The 15,186-nt window shown below is 38.9% G+C and overlaps 1 protein-coding gene across 19 annotated transcripts in view; it reads left to right on the top strand.

The window, feature by feature from the left end:
- Positions 1-15,186, top strand: part of arhgef7a (Rho guanine nucleotide exchange factor (GEF) 7a) — a 105,393-nt gene that overhangs the window by 918 nt on the left and 89,289 nt on the right. For 14 of the 19 annotated variants that reach the window (XM_067517297.1, XM_067517305.1, XM_067517300.1 and 11 more), the window contains exons 2-9: positions 4,600-4,683; positions 10,951-11,035; positions 11,171-11,304; positions 11,996-12,254; positions 13,285-13,373; positions 13,930-14,024; positions 14,208-14,303; positions 14,764-14,886. In XM_067517297.1, coding sequence (XP_067373398.1) covers positions 4,600-4,683; positions 10,951-11,035; positions 11,171-11,304; positions 11,996-12,254; positions 13,285-13,373; positions 13,930-14,024; positions 14,208-14,303; positions 14,764-14,886 — 965 coding nt within the window. The remainder of the gene's footprint in view (positions 1-4,599; positions 4,684-10,950; positions 11,036-11,170; positions 11,305-11,995; positions 12,255-13,284; positions 13,374-13,929; positions 14,025-14,207; positions 14,304-14,763; positions 14,887-15,186) is intronic. The other 5 variants (XM_067517314.1, XM_067517308.1, XM_067517312.1 and 2 more) reach the window with 3 other exon arrangements.

The following is a 15,186-nucleotide window of genomic DNA, read 5'->3' as shown; positions in this document are numbered from 1 at the left end:
TGTTGTCTGGCTCTACTTTTCTGCCCACTGGCCCATGAGGCGATTCCTTTTGTAGGTCACGGCAGCCCCGGTTATTGTCTGCGAAAACAGCTCTATATGGCTGCACATACGAGTGTCAGCGCGTAAAACAGAGAAGCCAGTGTTTCCACTGCGCGCTGGTCTGCTGTAAACAAGGCGGCATAACACCAAAATGACAATTAATGGATCAGATTTGTGAGGAGCTTTAACATCCATTAGTGCTTTATTCTCTTATTAATGAAGGCCTCGTTTAATGTGTTTCTCTTCGGTCGAAATACTAATCAGATCCGAAGGCCCTTATTTTAAATTTCTGTGTAATCCGGGCAGATATGACATGTATGTCAATGTATTTTGATACACACAGTGAACACTATGATGAAGGGCTATCTGTACACAGACCATAGATATTAAGACCGAGCCGCCATTGACTGCAAAGGCACACATACAGTGATGGACCCTCTCCCCATTTAAAGAAACAGCGCAGTGTTTGTGCTTCTCTACCGGAGCCTCTGTGTGTTTACACTGCCACATAAACAAGGCAGCTTGATTTCCTAAAAAGAGGATGTTGTAGGGTTACTGCAGTTCCATAAAAGCATAAAACATGTGTCCCTTATACGCCCCCCGAATTGAAAAAGGGTTGTTGTTTCATTTTTGTAACATTAAGTGATATTTTTGAAAACATCTGCATTCATGTATCTCTAGGAGCAAATAACCGGATGAACGGATGCCATCCAAAGCAGTGTGGCATAATCAGTCAATGCTGCTGATCTAAAATCTGTTAAATCTGCTGTCATCTCCTTTAGGGGTGGATTTAGTTTTAATTTCAAGTAATTGATTAGTAGCTTTTAGTAACTTGGCAGCGTTAAAAAGCCTCTGTCCTGCCCTGCAACAGGATTTTCACATTATCAAGCTAACATTGCACCCAATAATTGCTGAATTAAAAAAACAAAAAAACAAAAAAACAAACAAACAAAAAAAAACAGTGGTTAGCCTGTATTTTTTACACTGGACACAGTATTTTTAAAGCATCACTTAAATGCAGTCATTAAAGCACTGTGACAAACAGACTACTGCAGGGCATTTATAATTTTTAATCTTCACTTTAAATTTCAGTGCACTCTAGTGGACCAACCTGGTATTGGCCACAGTTTCTTTCTTTTCAACCAAAATCTTTTAAATAATCAGTGGCATTATTGGTTAGTTTAGAGCCAACGTATTTACCGATGCTGATATACATGTATCTGTGATTAGTTAAGATCTGATTATACCCATTCTTCCCATTTTATTCCGTGTTGTTAACATGGGTCAGGTGACTTTAAAACCTTGGAAAGAATTGGATGCATCACTGGTCACGCCAAGTCACTATGTGTCCCAGATGTGGCCCTCCTGAGGATGTGGCCCCTTATCAAGCTCTATTTGGGTTGGGTCCCTGTAACCATTTATAATGAGTAATTGCTGACAGTTTAAGAAGTACTGGATATTTACTGGAACTGAGCCACATGTCAGCTGCCATTGAGAGACAACTGACAATACCATTCCTGAAAGAGCAATGCAAAGCCCTGATGTGAGGACGATAGAGGAAATGTTTATAGATACAGCCTCCACTCCTCATGTATCTCATTTTAATCTCATTTAAATGTTGTCTTCTTTTAACAAACTCACTCTATATGAGTGCGTAATATCACTGGATGTTATGGAAACGTATCTCTGTGATGGACACACACCTGGTCCTTATACAAACCTTTAAAGTCTATCAAAGAAAAAATTCTAACAGTTAATAAAAAATAAGATCAAATGTCTTTGCTATAGAGAAGCAGCATCTGGTAAAGGTGGTGCTTTTAACCACTTTATGTACTGACAGATGGTTATTCCATTAGGTTATTATATTTGCTATTGGGAATGTGCAACTGCAAAGTAACTAGTAAATAAAAAAACGAGATACATGTAGTGGAGCAAAGATATTCTACTCTAAATAGCAATACAGTAAAAGAAAAATGACATAAAATGTAAATACTACAAGTACCTTAATATATTACTCAAGTAAAATTACTTAGTTATTTACCAGCTCTGAAGAAAACTGTGGCTCCATTACATAGTTGGTCCACCAGAGAGCACCAACATTTTTATTTTTCCTACTATGAACTTGTTTGTAGCCAACATGGTTACACTCTTTAAATTGTAGAATACATTCAAAATATTTTTTACAATTTGTGTTTTAACAACAGAATAATAAATATTACTGAATTAATGATGGAAATACTCACTTAGCTACAGTGGCACTTTGTGAATCCGTTTGAGTGTTTTTATTTCTGCATAAATTTCCTAAAAGTATGCAAATCTCTAGGATTATCAATTCATGAAGGGAGAACTAGAGTCAGGTGTTTCAGTCAATAGGATAATATACAGGTGTGGGTCTGTGAGGCTTTGCCTCATTTAGAAATGAGAAATCTGGCTCTTCTAGCCTGATCTTAACAACACAGGTATGTAGAAGTGGCACATACAAAGAAGGTTTCTGGAGACATTAGAAGAGTTGTTGATTGGGTCACAAAAGACTCTCTGAAGAGTTTGGACTGCAGTCAACTGTCAGGCAGATTGTGTACAAAGAGAGAACATTCAACAAAACTTTAATCTTTCCCAGGACTTGTTGACCAACAAATATCACACCAGAAGAAATGTGTAATAGTCCGGGAGGTCACAGGATCTCTGTTTATGACTCTGATAGGAATGTTTGAGAGTCCATCATCAGGAGAACTTTAACCAACAATGTAGAATGAGAAGCTGCAAGGAGGAAGTCCCTACTCTCCAAAATGAACATTGCTGTGCTTTTACAGTTTGCTTAGAGTCATGTGGTTAACCAGAAGTCTTTTGCGAGAATGTTCTGTAGACAATGAGACCAAAGTAGAACTTGCTTTGAATGAGAAGCGTTATAATTGGTGACAACCAAACTCTGCATTCCAGCATAAGAATCTTTTCCCGTCTGTGAAACGTGATGGTGGCAGGGTCATCATTTAGCCCTGCTCTACCCAAGATTGGCCAAAACAGAATAAATGTAATGTTTTGGAAGGGCCAAGTCAAAGTCCTGACTTTAATCCTATAGAAATACTGCATGTGAAAGGATCCAAAGCAAACAGTTCGTGTAAGGAAGCTGACCAACATCCCTGAGCTTAAGCTGTTCTGTAAGGACTTATGGGCTAAAATCCCTCCAAGTCGATGAGCAGGGCTGATAAACAGTAACTGAAAATGTTTTGCTTAAGTTATTGCTACAAAAGTAGTTATCGCTACAAAAGTGGGTCACACAAGTTACTGAAGGTGCAGCTTCACTCTTCTGCCACCCATTAAGATTGGATCATTTTACAGAGTATATAAATGAAAAGGCTTTTTAACTTTGTATAACTGTTTTAATTTGGTCCCCTTTTTCTTCTTTAAAAACTTAAAATCATCATATTTTGATTCAATTTATTCGGTAAAGGGTTGACAAACTATGAAGCAGCACTTTAGGTACAGTTTATGCAACCAAATGCCACAGGTCTTCTTAGATTGATTTTTATGATGTATAATCAATTTACAATCCAAACAAATGCAAATAGGTGAGGCATCAATGGGGGTCCATCTATGTCTCAGCTGTGTAACCCAACTCCAGTACCCCTTCACCGGCACCAACAAGTTACAGAATATCCCACATATTAAAACAAACAGTATGTGTAGGAAACAACTAATTCTGTTCATAAAAGTTAATGTTTTAACAATAACTAATTATCAAACAAAAACTGACTGAACCCCCCACCCGCCAATTAACCTTTCCCCCTCACTAATCACACACCTGGGCCTGTTTGGCTTTCAAAAGTAGTAAAGACAGGTGTCGAGCATGTGTAGCCACAAGCATAATCAGGCTGTTCTTCACATTAAGTCTGTTCCTGTACTTCATTTTTAATTTAGTCAAAGCTCTAAAAGTACATTCTCTCTCTCTCTCTCTCTCTCTCTCTCTCTCTCACACACACACACACACACACATAAACACACACACACATACACACACACAGAGTAAGATCCAAAAGGTAAAAGTCCACTAAATACACATTGCATCGTGTAATTTTCTTTTAAATATATGAACTACTTCGCAATTTTCCATGTATCCCCTGGGGTACATGACCCACTGGGCTACAGGATAACTGAAATGGATAAAAGATGCATATATTTTATGGGTGTTTCTCAGTATAATATTCACCCACGTTATATCAGTGATGGTGAAATTTATGTTGTCTCACAATGTCTGTACTCACCCATTTTCATCATTATTAAAGGAGGTTAGTGCAGAAAGCAGTGCACACACCGGCTGTAGCATCAGTGGGGATCCTCAGAGGCCAACGTCATTTCCCTCTCCTCACTCCTACAGCTTCCACTTCCCTGCTGCGGGCTTTGGCTTCAGCCTCCCGGAGCGTCAGGCCCACAGTCAAACACAGCCTGTCGGTGAAGAAGATCCATTTAGGGCCACTAAACTCCCAGAAACGCGCAGTCTGAGAAGCAGGACAGCCTCAGCGTCAAGTGGAAGCGCATGTCTAACGAGCCTCTTCGTCTTTGCAGATTTACCAAGATCCGAAAAATGACGGCGAGTGTTTGAGCAACATAAAGGAGTTTCTCAAGGGCTGCACATCGTTCCGCGTCGAGGTATGTGCCTCTCCACATTTCTGCTTGATTTCTGGCGTTTGTGTGACTTTTCTGTGCATATCAGGCCGTAGAGAGGTCCTGTTTGGAATGGACAGTTTGAGAGGAGACTTTGGTACAATAAACAATGGGTCTTAGCAGAGTGGACAGGGGGAGGAGGAGTGATCTAGCAGCCGAGAACAATCACCCATCGCCCGGACGGAGCAACATTTGCTTGTTTCTTCAGTGGTGATACATTTACAGCAATTTAGCAACTGCAAGTGAAACGCGTTGATTCACAGCGTGGCCAGTTCACACTTCCCACTTAATTGTAGGAGCTCGAGCATCACGTTTACGCTTGGATTCACGCAAAGCCCAGTCGTCGGGCTCCTGCGTGGCGTTGTCCTTAACGCCAGTTCACATCAGCCTTCGTATAAACCTGTTCGCCTTAACAGGCTACTTTTCCTCCATTTAGGAACGATATAGGACAACGGGGCTTGTTTTAACACGCTAATTAGTCTCATTAGAAGAGGTAAAGTCTAAACATGTCCGCAGATTAAGTACCTCACCCATGCAGGCCTGCATATGTGGGTATGTTATGGCTAATAACAATACCTCCATAATCTGCAGTAAATTGAAGACAGTGTGCTGTTGAAGGCTGTGGTGGCCGTAACATAGAGGGGTCATTGAACCATAGTGTGACAATGCAACTCAGTGTTCCTTTTTCAGCCGCTCAGCTAGAGGTTGGGATGTTTGAGACGAAGCCCTGGGTCAGTCATGCCATTTAGATTTTACAGATGTCACGTGAAATTGTAATATTCTTTGTTGTTGTTTTTTTGATGCTTAGGTTTGTGGCAGCAGTGCCTCATGACAACTGCTTGTTCATGTCATGTTGACTCGTCTTTACTGGAGGATGTGCTGTACATAAAACTGACACCAGTTTTATTTCTCTTCATTTGGGTCCTGTGCACGAGAGTATGTTAAACCATATGTGACTTTTTTGAGCGGATTTACTGTAGTTTCTGGACATGGCTGTCGTCCCACTGACCATCTGCAGTGCAAAGATGGATCTTCTCCAGAGCCCAGAGCACTGCTGGCTCTGACACTGAGTTGCTATGGCTGCTGATTAGAGCAGAGGCCGCATAGAATGTGAAAGAGATGGACACTTGTTTATCTCAGTGTTAGTTTTATTCTTTCATCCCTGTGAAACACTTTAAATGATAAAGTCTTGATAAGTGCTCTATAAATAAAATGAATAGTATCTCATGTAGATGACCCATTTCAGATTTGCCATTCAAAACCATGTCTGACATTTAGGGATCTGCTGTTGCTGCTATTGCTGACCCTTAATATGACTACAGGAAGCGATCATTAAAATTCCCACGACCTCACTGGTCTCGTTGAAATAGTAACGGTATGTTGCACACACCTTGACAGTAATCATACATCCATCTGTGTCGACTAATGAGTTAATCAAAATCTTTCAGTGTAAGATATTTAAACAAATGTGATGTGTTTGTGGTGCTCGCTCCAGGTTTCAAACAAGATTAAGGTATTATCTGTCACTAATTGTTTCTGTGTTATCAAAAGTCCAAAACTGTAAGATAATTTACTTGAAAAATTGTAATCAATGTAGCAAAGAATATTTGCTACATTACAAAAATGCATCAATTAATCAAACAATTAAATGGTTGCACACGAAGATTCAGCCTTAGTTGGCTCCAGTATTTTGGATTTGATGGGGAGTAAATGTTTGACTCTCTGCTTTAATTGTAACTATTTAGGTCTAGACCTGCAACAATTATATACAGCAATTAAATGATTTGTTATTTGAGAATAAACATAGCTGGTATCCCTTTGGATCATCAATCATAGGTAATTATTTGAGCAAAAATCCCAAATATTTTATATAATACGATCCTTATATTTGATAATTTGTCAACAATTTGAAAATCGAATTATTTTTCCTTTATTCCTATATTATTGAAATCTGATCTGAATAGTTTTCTAGTCAGGCTATAATTTTCACTTTTTGCTTTCCTCAGGCACTTTTTATCTTCAGAGCTGGAAACTGGTGCTGACGTTCATTTTTTTTAATGTGGAATTTACTCTTGGGTAGTAACAGAATCTACACACACTAAAGACCACACTTCAGTTGTATAACGTTATAAGATTTACAGTAATAATATTTTGTATCATAATGTTGTTTTAATTAATATTTAAAAACAATTTCCGTTATTTTTTTCCCATCATGGTTTTTCAAAATTACTAAATACTACACAAACATTTTGATTCACATCGCACCGCATCCCCATGAAACATGGTGAAATAATTGTGCTTCAGCCATCGCTATGTGTCCCGACCGCTCCTGGATCAACAGACTCTCTCAGTTCAGATAATTTTGAACAAGCCTGTGCTCCAGAAGAAAAGTGTCTCTCTTCTGTGCTTAGATATAGACACTTCTCTTATTTTGTTAAGAACAAATAAATGGGTTTCAATGTTGTTTTAACTGGTTCATTATTGACATGAACACCTTGAAACTTAGATCTTAAACTCCAACATTTTGGATTTCTGTACATTGTCACTGTTTCAATGCAACCATTTTCTAAACAGCTACACTATTATGGCTGTTACCTATAAGGGGAATTATAGAAGCATTCAGATTTCATCCAAATAAAGTTGAACTAATCTATTGATAAGAAGTCTGATATGGGACCATATCCTATTAACTGGAGTTGAACTAGTTGGTTGTAATACCCTCTGCGTAAACACTCATTTGCTCAATCATGACAAGTGTGGGAGCAATTTGACATGCTGCAGAAGCTTGCTGAGTCACAGACAACAATAGTGTAACATCCCTATGTTACACTATCGCCTCAGGTTTTTCTGAGGGATATTACCTGACTGATGGTGAAGCCCAGCAGACATGTCTATGCTTGCCATGTGAATTATGTCTATTATCTCCTTGCATGAAGGTTTAACATGCATTGTTAACAAGTTCCCCATTAGAGAAAAAATTTTTAACATGACCTTAGAGATGAAGGAAGTGCTTTTATTTATATTTTTATATATTTATATATTTATTTATATATATATAGATAGATAGATAGATATATCTTTTTTTTTTTTTTTTAAATGTTGTCGTGGGGAAGCAAAACTGCTTTTGGGTTGCAGTTCCAGTCTCAGGAAGTGCACATGCGGGTGAGGAAGATGGTGTTTTCACATGAATGCTCACCAGTGACAGTGCCTTTTAGTTTGTATACACACAAATACTCTCCAACACACACTCTCGCAAAAAAAAAAAAAAAGACATTCGCATGTTCCCTGAGGACATATCTGCAATCAGAGCGGAAGATGAAAGAGACTCATTTCTCACAGTCACTCAACCTCAGTATAAGTGAATAGGGACTTGCTAATCATCTGAAGCCGTTACACAGGAAGAGAGAGGACAACTACAGGCATCAACACAGATACAATCACTGCCATTCATACTCGCCAAGAGGCACGTACAAGTGAGAGACTGTGATAAAGTCTGTGCTCACACTGTCAACAAATCTATAGAAAAACCAATGAGGCAATCAGTGCATCATGACTTTTGGACTTCCGTACACAGTCTGTGACACACTGAGAATATATCAGATCTTTCATACAAATAACTATTTGGCATTAATACAGAACGGCCTAAAACCATCCAAGCAGGGATTCCAAATGCAATGGATATATTTATTATTTTAGGATTTAGTTATAAAAATGATATTAAACCTCATTTGCACTATTAAACAAGATAAGCCAAACACCTAATACATGAAATGTTAGTTAGGTACAAAGAGCTGTCAAAAATACGCAGGTTGCTTTAAGCAAGAGACACAATTGAGAAAGAAGAAGCTAATCCTGGCTGCCGTCTGACTGAATGTGAGGAGAAGAGATTCATTGTTGGGTTTGGCATCAACCAGAGATTGTGGTTAATTGACCAAAATGATCCTTTTAACAGTTTTTTGTTACTTGGTGCTACTTATTTTTAGTAAAACACACTTCATTTAAGTAAATGGTGCTTTTTATTTTATTTTTTAGGAGTCATTAACACATCTGTTTAATCGTGTGGCCCGTTTCTGCGTTTGTCATAGTTTTAGGGCAATAGTGGACATCTGTGATGCCTGAAACAATTAGTAAATACATTTGTCAATCTTTAGAAAATTAACCAGCAAAGGTGGTAACTTCTTGAACTTTGGGGACTTCTTCAACCCATATTTTATTTACAGTAGAACATAACCAACCTATCAGATGTTAAAACTGTAAAAATATTAGCTCGTTTTGAATTTGATGGCAGCAACACATCTCAAAGAAATAGGAACAGGGTGATGTTTACCAATGTGTAGCATCCCCCCTTCTTTTAACAACTGTCTGTAAAAATCTGGGAAGTGAGGAGACCAGTTGCTGGAGTTTTAGGAGAGGAATATCGTCTCATTCTTGTTTGTTACAGGATTCTACCTGCTCAACAGTCCCGGGCTTTTGTTGCTAGATTTTGTCTTTTCGTGATGCACCAAATGTGTTCTATTGGTGAAAGGTCTTCACTGCAGGTGACTGGTCTCTTCTCCTGTGAATCCATGCTGTCGTGATGGATGGAGGTGGTTTAGCATTGTCTTGCTGAAATATGCAAGGCCTTCCCGGATACCTTGTCTGGATGGGAGCATATGTTGCTCTTAAACCTCTATGTACTTTTCAGCATTGATCCTTGAGCCTTTCCAGATGTGTAAGCTGCCCTCGCCATAGGCACTAATGCACCCCCATACCATCGGAGATGCAGGCTTTCGAACTGTCCACTGATAACAAGCTGGATGGTCCCTCTCATCTTTAATCCACAGAACAGAGCGTCCAAGGTTTCCAAAAATTGCAAATTTTGGTGCATCTGACCACAGAACAGTTTTCCATTTTGCCTCAGACCATTTTAAATGAGATTTGGCCCAGAGAACACGGCAGCGTTTCTGGATTGTGATCACATATGGTTTCTTTCCATGATACAGCTTTAACTAACCTTTGTGGATTGCATGGTGGACTGTCTTTACAGACCGTGATTTCTGGAATTGTTCCTGAGCCCATGCAGTTATGTCCAGTAGAGAATTAGGCCTGTTTTAATGCAGTGTTTCATGAGGGGCCAAAGATCACATGCATCCAGTTTTGAACTTTAAGCTTGTCCGTTGCGCGGAGAGATTACTCCTGATTCTGTGACTCATTTGATGATATTACATACTGTACCTCAAAGCAATTGTACATTGAGGGACATTTTTCTGAAATTGTTCCTCAATTTTTAGATGCAGTTTGTCACAAATTGGTGAACCTCTGATGATCTTTGCATTCTAGAGGTTCTGCCTCTTTGAAATGCTCCTTTTATACCCAGTCATGTTACTGACCTGTTGCCAATTGACCTAATTAGTTGTCAAATGCTCCTCCGTTTCTTTGTTTTTTTTAATTTGCTGCTATTGCTTTTCAAGCCTTTTTTGCACCTGTTCCAACTTTTTTGAGATGTGTTGCTCCCATCATATTCAAAATGAGCTAATGTTTTCCATGAAATAGTAAGTCTGTTTCAACATCCTGATATGCTGTTTATGTTGTGAATAAAATATGGGTTGATGAGACTTGCAAATCGTTGCAATTTGTTTTATTTGCGTTTTAAACATCATCCTAAGCCCTCAGTGTTTCAACCACTTACACTTTGTGTTAAAATACATTTAGTCTCTGTATTGTTTTTTTTGTATGGACAATGTCATATGATAATGGGGCTTTGCTTTTACATCTAAAAAAAAAAATAAATAAAATAATAATAATAATAATCTGCTTCCATCAAAATTTAATAGCACTAATCTATTCAACATTAAAAGTAAAGCTTTGGATATGCAGACTAGAATAATTGTACTTTAGAATAGAAGGTTGTGTTCATCTCTGTGAGATTTGATACCAGTAACAAAATGTAAAATATAGCTAGTTTGTGATGCTCTTGCTCTTAGTAGAGAGAGGAGTTCAGATTCTGTCAGCAACTTTTGTGATACTCACAATTGAGCCAGTATTGCAGAAAACTGCAAAACGGTGTCTCTTTGTAGCTGCTGCGGATGCTGTATGTGTGTTGAGTTGGTGTGTCTCACCAGCTCCTTCTGTCAGAAATAACAAGAACTATCGATTGACTGCTGAGTGCCGGCACTGTGGCCAAGTGATGACACAGTCCTGTTGTGCTGGCGTTAGCTTTAAAAACTAAATAAAAAAGGAAACCTGCCAGTGACTGTCCTCTCTCATCTACAGCCATTTGAGGCCAGTGACCTGCTGTTGGGACTGAACTTCTCCAAGGTGCTGAGCAGTCTGGTTGCTCTGAATAAAGTCACTGCAGGTCAGTCAAAATATGTGAATTTCACGATGCTAATACTGCATGTTTTCATGAAAGGCAGGCAGCTAGTCATAGGTGTGTGGGCATTGTCTGGAAATACCAGGTCTGGTGTATTAATATTTTGTTTCCTCTGTCCAGATATTGGCGTGGGCAGCGATTCGGTGTGTGCCCGACACTCGTCAGCCCTCCGCATCAAGTCATTTGAGTCACTGTCCTCTCAGGCTTCGCTGGGCCGATCCTCTAAGCTTCTGCAGAACCAGTTTCGTAGTCTGGTATGATCAACACTCACTGAAACAATAGATCATAGTCACTGAAAGGACACAACACCTGTCAAATATAATGCAGTCCAAAGCTTAGTTAGTAAAACCTCTTTAAAGTTTTGAAATGGGCATCTGAGGGGGTGTTGGTTAAAAGTTAAATCATTTTATGCCAGTGTTATTGTGTTGGATTGCAATATATTGTGAAGCCCAGGAAAATGATTAATATTAATACAAAATAGTTGCTTGCTCATTGAGTGTTTCAATATTGTAAGCAAATTTCAATAGGTCACAACACATAATTATTTGATGATGATAATCTGATTATCAATGACCTTAATCCAAGGATTACCTTTTAATTTTTATAAATAAAAAGTAAAACGTGGAAAACATTAACCACTACATCATTAAAGTGTCCTTTTTAGACTTTTCTGTACATGGAGGCTTTGTTCAGATACTATGCAATGACTTAATGAGTGCTATCAAACTTTTATGCCACTCACTATTACATAAAAACAAATTCAAATTTATTAAACTAAAGTAATGGGAAGAAGTGTGAGTTTCATGATGACACAGCTGGAGGTGTCCTTGTTCTGCACTCCTCCCTAAAATGTTGAGCGTTAGTTTCACCTGCTGTCACAATGTTTGTTTTTACAGTAAAAAAAGAATGAATATATTTCATGACAAAACTCTTATGTCTCATTAGTCATTTCATGACCGCCCAGTGTCTGGTTCCTTGGTGACATCCTCCCTCTTTTGTCAGGACATGTCAGAAAACAGTGGACAGCAACTGCTGGTGAAGGCACGTTTCAATTTCCAACAAACGAACGAGGATGAGCTCACCTTTACGAAGGGTGACATCATCAGTGTGACTCGTCAGGAGGAGGGAGGCTGGTGGGAGGGGATGCTCAATGGCAAGACGGGATGGTTTCCTAGCAACTATGTCCGCGAGGTTAAAGGCTCTGGTAGGTACTTCAGTGGCAAGATCCCTAAATGTAATGAGTGACAGGGATGCCCCATCGTAAATCTATGTGATTCAATGCAATTGGAATCTTCTAATATGATACTAGTAACTAAATAAACGTCTGAGGACAGCTTTTGTAGGACTCACTACACCAAGATATTACATTCACTCTCAGAAATGGGGGTAAGGGAGAGTCCATTTCTTTCCCCCAAGGTCCCCAATAGAGCTAACTTGAGCTACATAGGTAACTGTGTGTACCGTTAAGGGCCAAAATGGTACACATATGTTTCCAAGCATTACAAGGTACATATATGTACCAATAATTCAGATAAGGTAGAATTTCAGGAGACAGTTTTTTTAAGTAGATTTATGGATATGAAAATCTGCCCTTTCAATTACCAAGTTAATCATGCGATTATCATTGACTAAGGTAAACAAAAAGGTTGTACCCTTAAAGGTGCACTAATGTCTATTATTTTCTGAGTGTGGGCTGTATTTTGTGAAACCTCTAAAACCGGTACTTTCATCCTTCAAGCCACATATGTGACTGTCTCCTGCCTCTGCATTCCTGCAGCCTGCTGTGGTTCGTTGCTGTTTGCTTGTAAAATGGGATCAGATGCCATGTGGCACCAGTTTAATGTTTTTCGGTGAGGGTAAAGCCCAATGATCCAGATATTTCGAATGAATTGACACTTGATGTAAATATATTTGTGGCGACAGTTCTTCTTATTATTATCCAACCAGCCAACTAAGTTGTAGTGCATCAAGATATAGCATATAAATCCAAAGATGTGTATTATGGCGCTATTGCTGCTCTCTGAAAATTTTTTTTTTTTTTTTTTTTTTTAAGTGAAGAGCATGAAACACACAGAAAACATGAACATCTCTTGTATTCCTGATGCCGATTTAGAACAGTGTAAAAATATTTTGTGCTTACGTTTGCTTTACGTATTTACTTATGGGGACTTAAAGTCAGTGGTGCTTCTTTATATCACCAATTCAATTTTTGGTTTTTAAATTTCTGGTCACAGACAAACAAGTGTCCCCCAAGTCTGGCACCCTTAAGAGCCCACCAAAAGGCTTTGACACTTCTGCAATCAGCAAAACATACTATAACTTGGTAAGGACACAACTCACTTTTTTCCCTCTATTCTTTCTCCACTAACATCTTGTTGAGAAGTATTGTATCTCTGTTTTTTATCTATCTCTGTATTATTGCTTTGTTTCATTCAATATTTGTTTGTTCTCTTGCGGGCAAGTAATTAACAAGTTCTTTGATAAAATCTAATTGGCCTTTGTGATCACTGCTCTCTCCAAACAACTCACTGACACACTTTCTCTCCTCTATTGTCTAAAATGTCCTGTCACTATCTCCAACAACGAAGCTGCAGCTGAAAGCAGTTATGGTTTGCAAAGCCGTGATCACAGATGCATGAAAATAACTGTGAAAAAGTCTTTAACACACACTCACAGTGTAGGATGCATCATGTAGTATTTTATTGTTAGAGCAGAGTCTCTCCCACCTCTGATTGAATAAATGCATTGCAATATGCTGCATTTGAGTTTCATTGTTGGCATTTTTGTGAACTGCCCAATATTTTCCACTTATAATATATGAACTCTGAAGCACATCTGGTAAACTTTTGAACTTAGATTGTTTTCCTTTGTGATTGTAGGTGTTGCAGAACATTTTAGAAACAGAGACCGAATATTCCAAGGACCTTCAGAGCCTCCTGACAAACTACCTGCGACCTCTTCAGAACACTGACAAGTATGAATCATTTACATAAACCAAACAAGGTTATTTTAGCATGTTTGTTGTAAAGCAGGAACCAGGGTCAGTCTTATTTAATGCTGAGTTTGTTTTTGGGTATGTAGTCACTGTTTTGGTGTTTAAATTGTGATTATGCATTTTACCCTTAATTTTCCACAAAAATTGTCTCTTTTACTCCAGATTGAGCACTTCGGATGTGGCTTTAATTATGGGAAATCTTGAGGAAATCTGCACCTTCCAGCAGATGCTCGTCCAATCACTGGAGGATTGCACCAAGTTAGTCCCTCCCTGCACACACGACCCCACTGCAGCAGCATCTTCACTCACGTTCCATAATAAGCAGAGGGACATCTAGTGCTGAGACGGGTGTACTACAAGCATATTGGATTAGAGCAGAAACTGTGGAATAAACAGGATTACAAATAATATATTAGTGGGGCGGCAGTGGCTCACTTGGTAGAGTGGCTGCCTACTGATCATAGGGTCGAAGTGTCTATGGACCAGACACTTAACCCCTAACAGCTCATCCCCGTCCCCAAGCCCGGGGGAAAATGGGGAAGGGTTGCATCAGGAAGGGCATTTGGCCTAAAAACTGGGGACCCTGAACTCACGGGATAAGCCGAAAAGACAAATAACAAACAAATAAATAAAAACAAATAATATATTAGTCTATTTTTGTGTGTCCGGAGAGATAATAATTTGGGGTCTTTCGGCTTCCTTCCTTTCCTTCTTTTAGGCTTCCAGAAAGCCAGCAAAGGGTTGGTGGATTCTTCCTCAGCCTTATGCCACAGATGAAGAATCTTAATGTTGGTTACTGCTCCAATCACCCCTCCACAGTTAATGTGCTCACCCAGCACAGGTAAGTTTACATCTCAGCCACCTTATAGGATGATTTTACATTGTAATATGATTTTTTTTACCTTGTTTTCATGTGGTGGAAAGGAAGGCTAAAAAAAATCATATTACAATGTAATATGTCACAATCTATTTGCTGATTGTGGCAGATGTCATGTATTGATGTTTTAAACAGAGACAGTGAACTGAATCTGTGGCATATGTTGCATTATCAGCACAATCGCAGTTCAGGCAGGGCTGTGTCTATGGAAAGCAAATAATCAAGACTAATAAAGACTGAAAATTAAAAATGGTGGGCAGGTAA

This window comes from Channa argus, chromosome 9 (genome assembly GCF_033026475.1).
Source record: "Channa argus isolate prfri chromosome 9, Channa argus male v1.0, whole genome shotgun sequence".
NCBI lineage: Eukaryota > Metazoa > Chordata > Actinopteri > Anabantiformes > Channidae > Channa > Channa argus.
Note: the sequence above shows the minus strand (reverse complement) of the source record. Positions and strands in the feature narration are given on the sequence as shown.